Consider the following 18,608-nt stretch of genomic DNA (forward strand, 5'->3'; position numbering starts at 1 on the left):
GTTATTTTACGTCCATTCTCCTACCTGTCATGAAGATGAAGTATCCATGCCATGTCTTGTCCCAGTGCACTTGTTGCCATGTTGGTTATAGTGGTTGTTGACATAAATCATTCTCCATCGCTGCCAGCCAAAAGCACGTAGTTGATAGCTAGCTAGCTACATCATTAGCAACACTGAAACAAGCTATCCGGCGTTAACGTTAACTCTCCCGGTTGTTTTTAGCATTAGGTCAGCTAAGTTAAATAACTTGTTTGCTCTCTAATAATTGCTGTGAGGCCAGAGTATGACTGTATTCACAAGTCACTTCAAAGTTTCTTTTCCAGGGACCTTTTCACAGTGGTATGACCACATCTTATTGTTACAAGTTAATGTTTTTAATCAAAGGATGCCACCCTCACCTGCGAGCCTGTGATTTACCAGCCGTCACATCCAGGGGGCACTGTTTCACACCTTTACGGAAGGAAACGCAATGAAAAGTGGGCAAGACGTTGCCATGACAACCCAGTAAGAAGCGCCTGTTGTGACAACGAAAATTGTTCAGTCTCTTTATTAAAATCACAGTAATGGTTATTTTGGATAGTGAGGGAGTCCTGGCTTGCCTTGTGTCCTGAGAGTAAACGCCACTGCATTTTAGGGGGGCCACAAGTGGGTCCAGGCTTGTTGCCAAGGAGACACTGGTCTCTTTGAATGTAATTTTTAGTTGATGGGGTTGGCAGCTAGTCATGAGACGATAATTAATTGTACATATGTTAAACTGGATATATACAGTGTGTACTGTATATAAAGGTATGATGTTAAATTTGTATAGATTTAATTCAGCTACATACAGTATTTTACACTAACAATTTATCAAATGACAATGTGTAAACAATTTGAATGTGAAAGGGGTCAGAAGGGCACCAGAGGACGCAAAAAATATTTAAAGAAATTTAAAGAAACAACATATCAGGGTAAGGAAGCAACAAAGAAATTAAGTCCAAATTCCTGGAATCAACCTATATTTTTAGAAATTACCCTCTGGTCCTCTCTTGCAAAACTGTGTAGCTGTATCATGATTTCATTGACTGTATTTCTGGTCAGTAATAAGGGAGGGAGGTGCTGACATCTTCACATAAAATCACGCTTAACACATTCTTCATTTTACATTTTAATGATCTTCAACAACAGAATGCATATTTGTCAAAAATTAACTTCTGAATGCTGTACAAAACAAAAATAACCAAAACAAAACATTTTGAAAGGAACATAGTCAATTCAGTCTCGTCAACTCAAAGCAGTCATACACAGTAGGTCAAGTTCTACCAAACAGTGCAACAGGCTCTCTGGTTCTCCTTACTTTTACCTAACAAGGCAATTATGAAGTATGTACAAATGCATAGAGATCATATTCAAGCAATATATTTTATCACAAGAAGATGCATAGAGTATCCAGCACATAGCACAGGTCAGTGTCACCAAACATTTTTTCATGCTTCCAGACAGAGCAAATGCAAGTCAATAAATATGCTTGAACACCATTTAGAAAAGTAGGAAGTAAAGTATGACTTCCCTGTGGAATCATGTAGAAAAATAGTTTGACTTTCCTTACCAATGTTTAAAATAAATTGTTGGCTTTTGAAGATACACTGATTTAGACGCATGAGGACAGAGTCAGATGTGACACTGAAACACAAAAGTCTGTTTTTCCCCACAGTTATTTCACCATTTGATTAGACAAAACATCACTTTGTGTAACTTTGTAGAAACAAAATCATGAAATGCATCCATTGTATGGAAGCTGAGAACAGCTGTTGTTTCAATGATTTTATTTTATGCCATTATCTCAAGATCACAAGTTAATTACTATATTATGTCGGGATAACAGAAATGTTGTTCTCGTGATAACCTGTTTTAGGCTACAACTAATGATTATTTTCAATCAATTAATCTGCCGATTACTTTCTTGATCAATCAATTAACCATTTAGTGTATAAAATAGTGAAAAACTGCCCATCACAATTTCTCAGAGGCTAAGGTAATGTATTCAAACAGTCTCAAACACAAAGATATCCAAGTTAGAATGATATAAAACAAGAAACAATTAATCAATTATTGAAATAGTTGCGGACTATTTTTCAATGAATTGTTTAAAATGTTCAGTAATGTTTTTTGGAGAAAAGGACTTTTTGTTTTTCTCAAAATACACTCAGTTGCCAGTTTATTAGGTACACCTAGCTAAAAGTGATACAGTCTAATACAACAGTCCTGCAATAAATCCTCCCTTCATGAAGGTCATAATGTTCAACTTTTCTAGAGAGGAGTTGATTTAGCTTTATGGTCACTTTGGTGGATTTAATTTGTGATGTTGTTGAACTGTATTGCATTATACTGAGAGGTGTTATATTATTTTGTCCACCCCATTACAAATTGCAACCTCCAAAATGACCATAAAGTCATAAAAGATTCAACAAAAACTGAACATTATAACCTTCATGAAGGGAGGATTTATTGTATTACACTTTCAGCTATGTGTAACTAATAAACCAGAAATTCAATGTAATTATCGTTTTATCACAACAAAGCAAACGTTTCATCCCAAGATAACAAGAACATTAACTTGTGATCTCGAGATAATGAATAAAATAAAATGATTGCAACCATGACCGTTCTTGGCTTCCATAGGTTTGCGTGACCAATGCAAAAACTAACTTTAGAACAGACGCCGCATGAGCAAACCGTTGTATTTATCTTGACTTATGTTTGTGCAAAAAATACACACAGATAGAGCCATATGAAAGAGATGACAATAAGACAGACAAAGACCAAGTGATAATATTCATTTTGGTAAAGAACAAGAAAGAAGGACAAAATGTGGAAGTGGCAGAGGGTAAAAATAAAAAATGGTAAACAATATGAGGAGAAACATTGTCTACAAAGATGACACACTCCATTAGTGCATTATAACTTGAGCAGCATAAAACCATGCACCAACCTGCAGAAGGAACTGCTAGTGTATATAGGAATCCCTGTGCCATTGTCGTGCATCCCTGTCTCTATCTCTACCTCGATCCCTATCTCTGTCCCTATCTCTGTCTCTTTCTCTGTCCTTGTGTCTGTCTCTGTCTCTATCTCTGTCCCTGTCCCTGTCCCTGTCTCTGTCTCTGCCGTGGTTTTGATGATAGTGTGCAGGGTAGTGATCCGTGTGGTGTGTCCGTGGTGGAATATGCTGGTGATGCCTGTGCTGCCGGTTGCGTTCATTGTGCTCCTGCTCATAGTCTTCTCCGTCGTGCGGCTGGCTGTTCCCACGGTGATGTTGGTGGTGGTGGTGGTGGTGATGGTGGTGGTTGCTGTTATGATGATGGTGGTTATGGCCCCGGTGGTTATAGCGAGTCTCCTCCTCGTCCTCCTCCACCACATCCTCCACCTCCTCCTCCCTCTCCTCAGGCATGTGCCTACGGGGAAGCCTCTGGCTATAATCCCTGCTCGACTGCACTTCCATGCCACCGGATGTTTGGTTGTGCTGGGTGTGGCTGTGATGCTCCATCCGGCGGTGGTGGTGGTGATGGTGATGGTGGTGGGTGTGCTGGGGTCTCTTTGGGTCAGTCCTCATGAGCCGCTCTTCCTCCTCTCTTTGGCCCTCCTCAGCCCTCTGCTCCTGCGCCGGGGCTGAAGGGGGATCCCGGTCTAGATGGTTCTCCCGCGAACCCTTCCTCTTGGGGGCAGCTGACTTCTTGTTTTTCGGCCCATCCTGGGACAAGAACAACATAATGTCATATACACACACATATGAATCCAAGTCCATATGTACTCGCACACAGCTGCTGTTATGGAGGCAGCTGGCCCTCAAATGCTAATCCTAAACTGGAAATCACACCAGAGGCAATGTGAATATTTTTGGATGATAATACTCAGTTTTATCATGGGACCTTGGGCCACTCAGTGCAGCCTTTTGCGATTACTCACATGGAAACAGACACACTTGCCGCCTCAGGCTTCTCTGCATCTGTTCCACAGCTGCTGCAACTACTGTTTATTTTCACTGTTAACTAATTGATCCGGTTTTAACTTTTGATTGATTTTTTTAAATTACTTTTGTATATAAATTTAGTGACCCAAAAGTTACCCAAAGTAATGTAGCAAAATAATTAACTTATTCTGTCACCAGACAAAAAAGAAAATAAGACAAGCTGATCTTAAAGCTGTAACACTGTGACTAAAATTGTGATCAGTTTTTCATATTCTATCATTTCAAGGTTCCCAAGCAATGTCACTGTGAGTGTGCAAGGCAGAAAACAAACCAGAATGACTAAGAGTTTATGGAGAGATCAGCATGATGGGTTGTTTATGAACTGTAGAAATTGCAAAGATAAGATAATGGGTGGAAAAAGTTCAATATCCTAAAATGGAAACATTACTTTCAGCATAGATCAATTAATTAATCAACACCTCTTTAAAACAGTTTTAAAAAACCTTAATTATAACCTTCATGATGGTAGATGTATTGCAAGACTGTTGTATTAGACTGCATTAATTTAAGCTAGGTGTACCTAATATTCTGGTAACTGAGTGTAGCTTCTCACTACCTGCAAGACAACTTTGTGCATTATAGGTTACTGCTAGTTCTTATCTTTTCTCACTGGAACTCCATGTGTCATGTTAGCTAGCTAGAGCTGACACAGCACATGTGGCATGTATTAAAAAAAAGTGTGCAGCATATATATTTAACTCTAAAAAGTAATTCTACAGGTTTTCAGCAAGTTGATTTATTTCTAAATACTAAAAATAATTCCATATATAAGCTATCATGACATTGTAGCAATGTATTTTCTGCCTTCTAGATTGTTTGTAAACAGAAAATCCATCTATATTCATCTGTTTTTTAAACAATACTGTGCACATAATTCTTCTGGCTAACTTCCAAAGAAGGCGCTACTGTAACTCATCTCTATTACTGCGGCGGAAAAGTGAAAACTCAGCTACAGTGGAATTTGAAGGTATCTCACTCACCAGAGGTAGACCTACCTCATTTCTTCAACTTTCAAATGGAGTAGAATGAGGAGAAATGAAATGAAAATGTTAGATGAATAAATGGAAACAAATACAGATGCAGCACACTGTGAGTTCTTCTGTCTATGAAACATTCCTGCTGAGTTCATAATTTACTATCCACACAGTTTTTCCACATTCAGCAGACTCTCTGTACAGATGAGATGAGTGGGATGAGATGTGATGACAATATGAAATCTTTGAAAATGATATTGCATCCTATAACTTTATTGTTTACGCAGTTTTTTTCCCCCATATATGTGTCTGTGTTTCATGTACCGGTATTGCTGAAGGACTGGTGGGCAGTGTATTCTCGGCCAGCTGGGACACCAGTGCGTTGACAGGCTCCATCTCTGGTGGATGAGTGGCTCTCCAGTAAGACTCCAGATAATCAGCAATATGCTCACAGGCATCAGTTAGCTGGTTCTCATCTAAGATGACGTCAAACATTTCCTACAGGAAAATGAGAATAAGGGCAAGAATAAAGAAAAGACCAACAGCAGGAAACAAACAAAGGACTAGCCTGTAACTGAGACAGTACTTTAAAATATAATCTGTGATACCACTGTGATAGCGTGGCAGAAGTGTGGGTGGGCTTTAAACATAACTCTCTCCTTATAAGGAAGGAAATAAGGCCATCTCAAATAAAGGACACCCATGTGAATAGTGACATTACACTACGTAGTACTATCTATAGGATACAAAAAAGCAGGGCCTTGGCCAGGTTTTTAAAAATACTGTCATGCATGGAAATCAGATCTCTAAAATATGTCATTTGGATTATTAATTTTTTTTCATTGCTTTTGATCTGTTTAATTACACTTTCTGTAAGTTTTATTTCCCAACACAAAGGTCTAAATTTTGCTTCAATGCTGTTACTGAATCACTGCACCAATTTCACTCAGTGGCCACTAGATGGCACTCACCGGCGGGCATTGGGCAAGCTTGTCTGCTGCCACCAGCTGAACATTAAGATGTTTGGTCTGTGACTTCCCTCTGGTCTTGATCAGTCTCGTCAACACCTACACAACAGAAGTGAAGAGAAGGAGGAGAAAAAACAAGCAGAGAAAGAAAGAAAACAGGTTATAGTGGCTGTTGGCATTTTACAGGATGTTGTTCCTTTCATATGCGCACAAAATATTGAGAGAACTGAGGAACAGTCAGTCCACAGGAAGGTCTCTGGTGAAGCTTACCTTTGGTGAGGAGATCTTGACATAGACAAGGATCGGTGCCAGGGAGGTCTTGGACACCTGGAGAGGGTGGTTGACTGTGTCTGCATCTAGAACCACCAGCTGCAGGCTGCGTGCGAGCTCAAAGATACGCTCCACCTCCCCCTGGATCTGGGCTGCAAAAGCAGAGAGTAAAAGCATGACACCTCAGATCCAGGAAGTCTATCAATTGTGCATATTTAATTTCCTTGTTAACATTTAAAACAAGAGGCCGCACCTCATGGGTAACTTAAAAACTTAGATATTAGATATAGATACAGTCGATATTTTCTTATGATCATTTATTTAAAACCCCTACATTATGCCATTGTGTGTCATCTTGAATGATTCCATATGTATTTGAATTGCCAGAGCGGGTATGAGTATGTTTTGTTTTTTTCTCTATTTTATTTAACCAAGATGCAGCTTTTATTTTGAAGGTTAGACTTTCCAAAACCAGTGGTAAGGTCAGAAATAAATTATCAAGTTAAATGTTGAGATTCAAAGTTTATTCTCAAAACAGTAGCTGACAAAAGAATCTCCCCGTGAGGTCCATTTACTGTGGTAGCTTTCATCGAATCACACAGTCAACATGGACGCTCAGAAATTTGATCTACAATATCAAGATAGGTAGGAAACTCCATCCATTGAGGAAGACCACGTGATACGACCAAAAGATCTAGAACAACTAGTAAAGGGACCTTGTGGAGAGCTTGTTTCGTCAACGAAGTTGTATGTTGGTTTTGTAACTGAAAAGTTTTTTCTGCATCCGTATTCAACACAAAACAAACAAACAAATAAAAAAAGTAAACAACAAAAAAGTAGAAAACAAGACAAGTAAAAAGTGCAGACTTGTGAGCAACTCACATAACAAATGGAGAATAGCCCACGAAACACTTCAACAGATTAAAAACTATAAATGTGACCTATGATGAAACACTGGCTACTTAATGAAATAAGTGATGTGTTTTTATTTTCCTGGGTAATTAATCCTCTAAGACAACCAGAATGTGTTTTGCTCATGGGAGGAGTAATTTAAAGACACTAGAGGGAGTAAAGGAAAGCAGGGCATGGAGGCGGCAGGGACTGTTTCAGTCCTTTAAGAAGTAACAGTACTCACATACAGTAATATTCTACCATAACAGTGAGTTACATCTTACACATCTGTGTATATTTACACATTGAACAGTGTCAGAACAGTTGGTGCTGATATGAGGCGATGAAAGGAGGAAAGGAAGGAAGGTGGAGAATTCAAACAGACATGGACTACCAGAGCTTTCAGTCATACATACCGGCAGCATCTGGGATGAGAGAGCGATGAGAAAGACAAGAGTAGAGAAAACCAAGTAAATCTCATCCCCCTTCTGTTCTTTTCTTTTTGTAACCGGGGGGGGGGGATTTAACCCAGCCTACAGTACAATGTTATTGGGATAAAGAATGCAAATGCCCAGTAAAAACTTTTGACCATACAATGTTTACTAACACAACGATCTACTTATGTCTCAGTTGTCAATCTGCTTTTTCTATCAGCTGCTTAAAGGAATTTTTCCAACTTATTTGCTTTATTGCCAGATTTAGATTAAAATATTGATAGCACTGCTAACCTGCTGCTGGCATATCCCCTAAAATGTCGAACTATTCCTTTTATTATCTTTATTTGTCTTCATTGTGGTGCATACAGTGATCTCTAACATTATTTCCCCGTTGAATCATGGATCATCTGGCAGTGTTTTTACAAAAAAAATCTTGTGAATGCAAACCGCTCAGTGTATTAATGAGATAAAGAAAAAGTGACACATTCATGTCAGACCTGGGTCAGATATTATCGGTTGCTTGTTTTAACCTAATTAGTGTTGCAAGTGGGTGAGGTTTGTCTCAAGGGAAAACAAGACAACTACAAGATGTTATGTTAGAAATGGATTTAGTGTATTTTTTTGTTACTGAAACTATCTGAATTGTCCTGATGAGGTAACCATCTTACTCTCCAAACAGAACAAAGTGGTGCCCCAAATAACTACTGGCCTCAGGTTGGGATGATAAAGCCATGTACCTAAATTGGAGCGGGTGTTCGACCGGTCCATTAAGGCCTTTTTGCCGGGGTTGTTGAGGATGGACCGTTTAGCCAGAGAGATGTCAGCTGTGACCCGTGTAATAGTAATTCTGGAGAGGAGACAGAGAAACAGGGATTACTACACAGTCGTGCTTTTCGTCATGTTTTATTTCCACATAAAAAGTGAGACACCGAAGACTTACAGTAAATCAGAACTTACCTGCCTTCAAATCGATGTTTTAAATAGTCAAATAGTGCCTTTTGCATCATATCTGTAACCTGGAATTACAGAAAACAAGTTCTGGTCAAGTTCAACACAAAATGCCAATATCTATTTGAAACACTAGATTAGGTTCCTCAGCTTTACAGCATCTTAAGCCCTTCACAAGCCAAAGGAACCTTCTTAAGAGCTAAGACTAAAGAGTGTGTGAGGCAGACTCACCTCTAAGCCCTTTAGTGACGGTCCCATTAGAACCACAGGACGCATTGTAGGCACTACATCATACATAGCCACCTGCTCCCCCTATAGCCACAAAGAAACACATATTTACTTCAGTATATGAGATAAAGTCACATGGTTTTATCTGGGAAAGTTACACGGCAAGCCTCAATTTATACCTCACATAGACTGACAAAAAATATTTATTTCTTGGTCACTGGATTAGTCCTCTTTCCGCACTTCTTTGTTTCCCCAACAATGTGATTTTGTTTAATAAAAATAGAGTTGTGTCTAGCACATGTACACCAGAACAGCTGCATCCATCATCAGATAAATGGCTCTTATCGTCCATAAACAAGCTCCGTGTTTGATGCAGGATGATGAACACTGAACTGTGGCTCTATCCTCATCACTGCTAAGCCGCAAAAAATTACAGTCCTTGTTTGAATATTAGACCCCAAATGATTGGTTGATTAATCTAGATAACCAGAGAAGTAATCGGCTATTACTACTATTTGGACGATTAATCATTTCAGCCAAACATTTGTTGGTTCGATATGATAGTAAACTGAATATCTTTTAGTTCTGAACAAGCAGTTTGAAGTCATTATCTTGTTATTTTTTCTTGCCCCTTTGTTTTATAAAGCTCTTTATAATAGAGAAGGGTCTATTCAAGGTTTTCCATAGACTGATGCAGAAAATACTTCTGTGTGTTTCCAAGGAGGACTGTCTATATGCTGGGAAACAATGGGCTGAAAGAGATGTCAACAGAACAACAAATGTTGGGTCACTTACCGGCTTCTTTTTCACCTGCTGATTGGCTGCTCATACAGAAGGACAAGAGAGGTGTCTAATGTTAACTCACAAATCATCAAAAATAAACAAAAAATCCTTTCACCCAATTGAGCACACACACTGACCTTGTGATGGAGGAGTATATTTCTTTGCGTTCATATCTTGAGCTGCTTGAGAAGCTTTGCTGAAATGAGAGAAAAGTCCTGAATTAGCTCAGAGACAAATAGGGCCTTATTTACAGTCTAAATATCAATGTTCCAGTCATGCTGAAAACAGAGCACTATGTGTCTATGCAGTAAAATAATGTGTGCATACAGACAGGATATTTACTGTATAAAGCTTAAAGGGTAAATCCCTCAAAGTGATCAAGCACACACAGTTGCCACCAAAGCCAAATTTCCAAGATCCTCTAGATGTGTTCCTTTCAGCCTAACTGGGTCAAGTCAAAGTCTTTCAGAGTGTGTAGAGGATCTTCTTGCCTGCCAGGCTGATTAGAGTAAAAACAACCCACTGATTGAACAAAAGGAAAACATTTCTACTTTTGAATCTCAAACTAGTTTCACACCATGCTGAAATGAATAGAAGCCAATGGCTGTCTGAAAGCTCGGGGAAATGTATCAATAAACTCTATAGCATGTAAAATCACTGGTATGGTCTCTTTTTATTATGTTTCAGTTTCTCCTCAAACAATTTTGTTAACTTGCTTATGTGGGAGGATTTTCGGGTTGATTGTCCTTTTCCTTTTCATGTTTTTATCTGTCGAGACAGGATCACCAGCTGGGCCCCAGGATCACTTTGTGTCAGTTGGTTTGTCGTATTTGATTAATTACAAATTGGCTAGGGAACATGTTGCGCCACAGAAATGATAAAGGTCTAAGGAAGGTTTAAAATGAAAACTCCAAGATTAACTTTTCATCTGTAGTAAAGAATGGAGGGACACCACAGTTTTGAGTGGCAGCCTAATTCATGTTTACAAGCTGTTACCTACAAACTAAAAAGAAGATTAACAACAGAAGTTACGAAATGTTGATAAAATATTTATCAGACCCATTAGAATAATACTTACTTTGACACCTTTTAATACCTTACACATTTTTCATCAGCCACTTGCTCCAAATACTGGAGGTCATGATTCAGAACTATTAAGTTGATAAGTTTAAAGTTTTTATAGGATATGCATAAATGTTTAACTGGGAGATTCTGCCATGATGAAATCAGCTGATCATTTCTCTAGTGAAGACTCGCCACTCTGTCGGGGGCATTTTCAAACCTGTATTATTTAGTCCAGTTGAATTAAGCCGACGTTTGTGCCTCTCATGTATTAGCGTCAGAACGACCATGTTTTTAAAAGACCATCTGGATTTCGTCGCAGGTTAACTGTCTTTTAGAGAAACCGAATGTATGCTAATACATGAGAATAAAACAACCACATGAGACCCTTTAGAGGTGGTCGTTATTAGTGATTGCTGATATAATCTGCATCCACTGTATTTGTTGGGTGCTTTTGTAGATCTAATTCACAGAGAGCTGGAGAAAGGCTCATTTTTGCCACAGCGCAGTTTAATCCAGCCATGCTTGCTTTGCTTCTATCCACAAAACAATTCCTGGTGTGGCCCTGTCCCACTGATACCACCTCCCTGGTCAAAACATAGTTTGACTAATCTCTGCAAGAGCATCAGCTGAATGCCAAAAAATGTCATATAATCCTCTGTATTTCACTTTGTAGTGATGTTTTGTTGTGTGCTGGACCAATAAAGATTATTATTAGGATTACAAGATAAGGCAGCACACTACAGCATGGGACCTGTGTGCTAGTTTGTACCCCTGCTGTATTAAAGCTAGAGGAAAAGAGAAACATGCTGCACTTACTTGGCTAAGGCCTTGGCAGCTTTCCTCGCCTGGACTTCTCTTCTGATGAGAATGGTTTCCAGATTGACTGGACTGGGGATGAAGCCCACCACACCATCCTCCTTCACCGGCCGTCCGATCCACCACTCATTGTTAAACTTCTGGTCATTGAAAAGAAAAAACAAATTAATTCAAGGCTTGATTCGCTGGGCGACGTTAATGACTCCATTCAGCACCTGCATTATTGCATTTTATGTCATTGTTATCTACTGTGCCGCGTAACTTAAATCCAAATTTTAATTCTGTGTGTCAAGCCTTGTCAGCCAAGTCCTTGTAATAACCTCACCTGTACGTGACTCAGTAATGTGTGTGTGAGTTTGTTTCAAACCTCTTTGACGTGGAGGAAGTCTCTGGCCTCAAAGGTGACGGCCTGGCCCGGCACGGGAACGTTGTCGTCGTCGGCTGGCATGTAAGAGAAGTTGCAACGTACTGCAAATGCCACAGGCTTGTACTGGGGACACAGGGCAGGTGTTGTTATTATTAATGGATGTCGCAGTCATCTTTAATCTCTACATTTCATCCACGCACACAAAAATAAGTCATATTTCACTCAGTTTATTTCACTCAATTGATAATGAATCTACACTTTGAAAACAATCAGGAACAACTAATTCGCCCAATTGTGCTTTTGAAGTATTGGTAGGATTGTTAAACAGAGAAGACAATAAGTATTTATGTTTGTGTACAGTGCAGTATGTAGACAGTGGTAAATACTATTTTGAGATGTCAACATGATTACACATTTAGAGTATAATTATGGTGTGCATGCCTGCATGCCATGCTGTGCATACACGCGTGTGTGTGTGTGTGTGTGTGTGTGTGTGTGTGTGTGTGTGTGTGTGTGTGGCATGTATTGTCAGTGGTTCCTCTATAAGAACAGGTACTATTTTTCTTTATTTAGCATTGTGCGTTGCCCTACTGCCACAATGGGCCAAAACAACTCAGCAGGTTACTATTAACAGCTTGTAAATTGTAGCATTTGACCATACTTGTTCATGATTAATAAATAATGCTGCAAAACTGTTTAAGTAGGATGCATTTGGATAAGATAGCAAAGGATTATGCAGATATACAGAACCCAACCAGTGTCTTGGAGAAAAAAAACTAAAACTAAATGTTGCACAGACACAATAAATTGTGCTCTGCAATTCATTTGTACCCCAAAATTACTAACTGTGTTCTCAAATTATTAATTTGTCCACACAAAGTGACAAAATATAGCACTAACAATTAGTAACATGTGTCTTAGGGATATTAAAGATAACACAATACTGTTAAATAAGCCAAAAAGTATAGCCACTTCCAAAATCAACACAGAACTGCATTAGCTCCTGTCAGAACTGCAGTCAGCTTTGGCTGCTATGGTGGGCACATATACAACTGTGTAGCCTAATGCGGTGCAAAATGAACATTGTGACAGTTGTCAGACCAAAGCAGATCTAATCTAAATGGGCCAGGGGTACATGGATAAACTTAGGATTCAGCCTGTAAAATAATATAGTGGTATCTTTGACATCCCTTAAACATGTTAAAATCACAACTTGTTTTACATTATGCTCTATTTTCTTGAATTATTTTATTTAAATATATTTTAATCATTTAAATGTATTCTAAATTTCTCTCTAAAATACTTAAAATACATTTAGATGCTTCAGTTTCAGGGTTCTGGTATTGTGCATGCTGGGTCACTGTCACACTGTCACGACTTACTGGGACACTTGAATAGAACAGAGCCATCGTTAATGTTATTAGTAACACCTGTTCTTTTTCCACTATGACAAATCAAAATGTCTGCTGTAAAAAAGACCTCTTTGCTGCTGTATGCCTCCTTCTGATTGAATGCCTGTTGGAGTTGTAATCCTATCAGAGTCAAATGTCAGTGGCATGCAGATAAGGCTGCTAATTACTCCACTTTGGAACGATGGGGCAGTAGGAGAGGCTAAGGGGTCAGCAGGGGACGGGCCGGGTGTGTTTGCCACCTTAATTACAGAGCACCAGTGGGAGCACATTAAATCTGTGGGGGAGGATTTAATTCAATATTCAATGGGACGTGTATCAGCAGGCAAAGAGAGGGGAAGAGTTTGATATCAGCTGTGATATTTTGATGTATTTGTGTAATGACCTTTATGGGCATTATGCCCACAGATAAAAAAAAATACCCTGCCTTCTGTTTGTATGTAAGCCACACTAAACAATGATGGTCTCTACAGACAGTTTCTCAGATACAGTATGTGTTTCATGTAAAGCAAAAACATTTATCACATCTTTAATTTTCCTAAGTTGGCCTGTTGAAGTGTAGTTGGTTTCTTTCAGTGGAAATATATTATATTGATATCTCTCTCTCTCTCTCTCTATATATATATAGATATATATATCTATATATATATAGATATATATATATATTCAGCAGTAGGCTGAAGAAAGTGTCATCTGAACTAAATCAGCAATAATCAATATCCTTCATTATGATCTTTCTGCAGACACTGAGCACATAAAGTGATGACAAGGAAGACGACTGCAGTGACTCATTTTAATAGCAGAATATTGCTCCGCTAATCCGATGCCCTGATGTCTGTGTTTCCTGTCTGTGATGTAATCATGTCCTTGAGAGCAGCCTCTCTGAAAAATGAGTCTGTGAGGGCCATGGTGGGCCAGGACGGGACGGGTCGGGTCGGGTCGGAATGGATGATCCCATGATGCAACAGTGAGAAAGTACCTTGGCCTTTTCCAGCTGCACCTGAGCATTTCTTTCCTCAACGAAGTCCGAGTCCTGACGCTCTCCCTGCAGGAGAGTGAGAGTGATGACAATTAGTTGAATCAATTCTCTGCACTGATTTGATCGCTGTGCATTGCACAGTTTTATTCATTCAGCAATATCCATTTTTTTTGAAGGTGTGGAGGCAGAGAAAGATAGTACACAAAAAAGTACATAAGAAGTGGTTTGAAATTTAATTAGTATACATCACTTAAACACATCAGTCTCATTGGTAAACACCCCCACATATTACAAAAAAAAACAACTTCAAATTAATGATACTAACACATTGAGATTCAAAGGTATCCCAAAACCTCAGAAGCCAGACGAGAAAGCGTAGATTTTCTGCAGCAATTATTTAAAAGAGACTTTCAAAAGACAGAAAAATGATCAAAATCGATGCAGCAGAGACCAGGATGTCTTGATTTTGGTCACTCGTATGGGTCACCTTCCAAAAACACTAGATCCTACACCTCCCATAATGCACCTCAATAGCATCCTACATGAGATCCTCTGTGATAAATGCCAGCATCGTGCAAACTCTTTATTTTTTTATATAATTATTTTATTCAAAATCTCCAAGCCAACATCACTCAAGGTCACTTGAGTCAATTTTCTCAGACTTGACGAAGCTCCTCCAGAGGCGCAGACAACATTATTCATCTGTTCTTACAGGCTGAGTACTGCGTACTACTCCCCTGTGACTAACAAAAACATGAAATTGTGCACCTTTAAATTCACAAAAAGAGGGTTCTCTGATTGTGGCATGTGAGCAGCCATGTGAGGAGCCCCTTTCCCAATCACAGCAAGTGGAGCTACAACGGTGCAATTCAGCTTTGTTACTCCCCTCATATTAGAGGTCTTCATGGGTTTATGCAATAAAATGACAATTATCTTTTTGGAATTTGATTCACAGATATTAAATTGGTTAGAAAATTGTTTTCTTCTGTCTATATATTTCCCAGTTGGCTACAGAACAAGTATTGTTATAAATGAGCCTTTAAAGCATTTAATCAAATTATTTTTGGAATGAGATTTTATGACTTTACATTGGCTCTCAGGATATTATTATTATTATATTGCTGCTCCTTTTGATCACGGCTGCTTGTTAAGTGTCAAGCCACTGCAGGTATTTGTGTTTTCTCTCTATTTCTTTTTGGGTCAACCACATTTTGCATCCTCATTATGTTCAGACCTATATGGATTGGGTCACTACTTATTTTAAATAAATATATTCACAAAGTTTCAGGTAGGTTTTCCATAGTTCTGTTTTGGATTTATTCCAACAGTTTGGGCCTGTGAATACCTCTACCTCTCATGCAAACAAGCATCAATATTTGTCTATATCTTTGTTTCAATTAATGAGTTCTTCAACATTTCTTTATAATCCCAGCCCTAATTCAAAATGACTGAACACTTCACTGTTAAGCTTTTGACCTAATAATATCTCCAAGACATACCTTCTCATTTACTGTTCCTTTCCCCAGAACCCTCCAGCCTTTAATTGTGAGGAAGTGTTGCGGCAGATCCCTCCTGGGACGCTCAGGTTTATGTGCCATGTGTCCCAGAGATTAGATTGTCCCCTCAAAGACATGGTAATTAATGCCCTCTGTGTCATAGCCAGGAGGTGGCACAGCCCCCTGTGTCAATCTCAAGATACACACTTGCATCCCAAAGTCACAAATCAGCTCTCTGGTTGTTGTAGACGGTCTGCTCAGTCTGATGCATTTTAACAACTCAGTGATGAGTCCTTAGTGACTTCCAGTGTGTCGTAGTCAGTGTTCTCAGTCAGTCTAATCTTTTCACACATGGTGATAGATGTATTCTGCGTGTATTAATGATGTCTAACTTTGGTAAAGGCCACAGCATTTGACACTATATGTCATTTCTTTACACTGTTCACACTGTTATCTGTAAACTACTTTCAAAATGAACCTGCTTCCACTAAATAATACACACTACATTACATTACATTCATTTGGCAGATGCTTGTGTCCAGAACTACTTGGATTTTTTTTTATTTATACACATTGGAAGAAATTAGGGGTTCAGTGTTTTGCTTAAAGACACGGTGGACAGGAAGTGCAGGTGACTGAACCACCAACTCTACAGTCTTTTAATCTTGTAATGCTACATTTTTGTTGACTGTATCAGAGAGATGTTGATTCACCTCGGCTCCATTTTCAGCATGACCTCAGGTCAATATGTCCATATGCATATTTGCTTTGGAGTCCCGAAAATGAACTCTTATTACTTACTCTCTAATTTAGTGTCACAATGCAGAACAAAAGTACGGTTAGAGTCTTGGCAACAGAAAGACATCAAAGTACAACAGGTTGCGTTAGTGAAGCATGACAGAGTTGATTGCACACTTCTGTAGCTGAGCCTCTTCTACTCTGCCTCCTAAAAGTTATGTTTATATAAAACTAATTTGCATTAGCAAATACATTTTGTAGGAGGCATAAACAAACAGAAATGTAATTTTGTGCACGTTGGACACAAAATTCTGAAAATGAGCAAACAGTATTACTAAGAAATAATCACAATGTGTAGGAACAAAGAAAAACAGAAATGGTCAAAAGCTAAGAAAGCTGAACTGAAAATAAAAGATGTCCTTAATATAAAAAAATAAACTGAAAAACTACAATAACCTTGGAGGTAAATAAGATGATGTGACAAAATAAGGGTGAGGATATGATGCACGTATTAACAAGCTGGGACACTGTTGGTAAGAGAGAATAAGCCGTATAGAAGCAGGAGGACGCCATAGACAAAATGTCGAGACAGAGAATTCAACATGTTCAGGAGGGAATCAGAGAGGAGGAGGAAGTAAATCTCCCTGGGGCAGAATTATGCCCAGGCATGGGCTTTTGTTTACCCATGGCTGGTGTAGACATCTGTTCGCACAGCACCGCCTCTCCTGCGAGCCAATGTCACCCAGCCAATAGTACAAAACGCCCCCGCTGAAATATTAAACAATGTTGAGCTCTCTACTGCAGGTAACTTAGAGATGTTTGCTGTCTATGAGAAAGAAAGAGCTGTAACATTTAGGGAGATATGAATTATCCACTCGTTTTTTTGTTCTGCATTAGTGTTAAATCTTTTTTGGATTCTAGTTCTCCATCCGTCAGATATGATTCATTATTGCTTAAATGTGAGTCATCTTGATGGCTCAGCTGTCTAAGGCACCGCAGGTGTAGTATACAGAAAATAAGACTCTGGGTTGTATTTTACAAAAGGACAGGTTTTAAGCAAAAGTCATTCTAATATGATGCATTTTTCATATTAATGTTTTAGTGAATGTCTCATCATTTTACCCAATCATTTGGCTGAAGCTGTGTATATTTTCAAATAGAGCTGAATCAATTAATCAACAAAAAAATCCATCTGTAACTATTTCTAAAAATAATCTACGAATTGTTTAAATCTTTTCTCTGATTCCAGCTTCTGATTTTATGCTTTTCTTTGTGATATATAAAAGCAATTATTGAGTTTTGGACTGATGGTGGGAAAAAAACAAGCTCTTCGAATGCATCACCTGGGAAGATAGTTTGGGTATTTTTCACTATTTTCTTACATTTAGTAGACAAAATGATCAAGAAAATGGCATATTAAAAGTTATTACTAATGAAAATAATCATTAGTTGCAACCATATTGTTAAGCTCCTTTTGTGATGTTAGAGAAAAATCACAGAACAGTTCAGTTAGAGTTTATTGACCAATCAGCTATAATACTATTATAGTGTGCATTATTTCTTATCTATTTCTTAAATCAATCCAATACAGCTCCACTAAGTTTCTAATTCAGTCTTGTATCAAACTCTCTACTGCACTTCTCCATTCATCCCCCCTTCCTTCCTCTCTCCCACTCGCCCTCCCTGTTGGAGAGCCATCCCAGCCCATTAACGTGATTACGTGGCTCAGAAGGTGGGCAAAGGAAGGTGGAGGACAAGGATGATGGGAGGGTGGGTGAACAAGTGAAGCCACGTTCTCTCGTGTGCTACCTGAAGGTGACTCCCTACCCGCTCAAAAGCGTTTACACAGCTCTTTCAGCACGCGCCAGGGGAGTACATTAGGAAAGGAGCGTCTGATTGGGGAGATGGACTCCATCCCTAAACTGGAATAATCAGAGCCATTGAGTCACCAGGAGACAGCTGGCTGGCCTGGAGCACTGCGATTCCCCAGAGGACAAACTGAACACTGGACTGGGTCTTAAAGAAATGCTGAGGTACAGGTTATGTTCACATTAGAGATATTTCAAGCACTTTATCCAAATTCTTCATATTTACATCTTAATGCCTCTGAGTAAACGTGTCTTTTCATGCTGAACTAAATGCACACAGACTGATCTTTATGAATTCACTTTGACCCCGAATCAAAACCTCTAAGATGATAGATTACTTGGTCTAATAAAGTAAGCTACAAACA

The 18,608-nt window shown here is 38.9% G+C and overlaps 1 protein-coding gene across 1 annotated transcript in view; it reads right to left on the reverse strand.

Moving 5' to 3' along the window:
- Positions 1 to 2,986: 2,986 nt before the first annotated feature.
- LOC139295991 (voltage-dependent L-type calcium channel subunit beta-3-like) overlaps positions 2,987 to 18,608 on the reverse strand; it is a 31,846-nt gene continuing 16,224 nt past the window's right edge. The window contains exons 2-14 of the mRNA XM_070918234.1: positions 14,142 to 14,207; positions 11,754 to 11,876; positions 11,387 to 11,526; positions 9,643 to 9,701; positions 9,518 to 9,543; positions 8,726 to 8,806; positions 8,504 to 8,562; positions 8,284 to 8,393; positions 7,526 to 7,534; positions 6,219 to 6,370; positions 5,952 to 6,047; positions 5,305 to 5,478; positions 2,987 to 3,727 (exon numbers count right to left, since the gene is read on the reverse strand). Of these exons, the coding sequence (XP_070774335.1) occupies positions 2,987 to 3,727; positions 5,305 to 5,478; positions 5,952 to 6,047; positions 6,219 to 6,370; positions 7,526 to 7,534; positions 8,284 to 8,393; positions 8,504 to 8,562; positions 8,726 to 8,806; positions 9,518 to 9,543; positions 9,643 to 9,701; positions 11,387 to 11,526; positions 11,754 to 11,876; positions 14,142 to 14,207 (1,836 nt within the window). The remainder of the gene's footprint in view (positions 3,728 to 5,304; positions 5,479 to 5,951; positions 6,048 to 6,218; positions 6,371 to 7,525; positions 7,535 to 8,283; positions 8,394 to 8,503; positions 8,563 to 8,725; positions 8,807 to 9,517; positions 9,544 to 9,642; positions 9,702 to 11,386; positions 11,527 to 11,753; positions 11,877 to 14,141; positions 14,208 to 18,608) is intronic.

This window comes from Enoplosus armatus, chromosome 14 (assembly GCF_043641665.1).
Source record: "Enoplosus armatus isolate fEnoArm2 chromosome 14, fEnoArm2.hap1, whole genome shotgun sequence".
Classification (NCBI taxonomy): Eukaryota; Metazoa; Chordata; class Actinopteri; order Centrarchiformes; family Enoplosidae; genus Enoplosus; species Enoplosus armatus.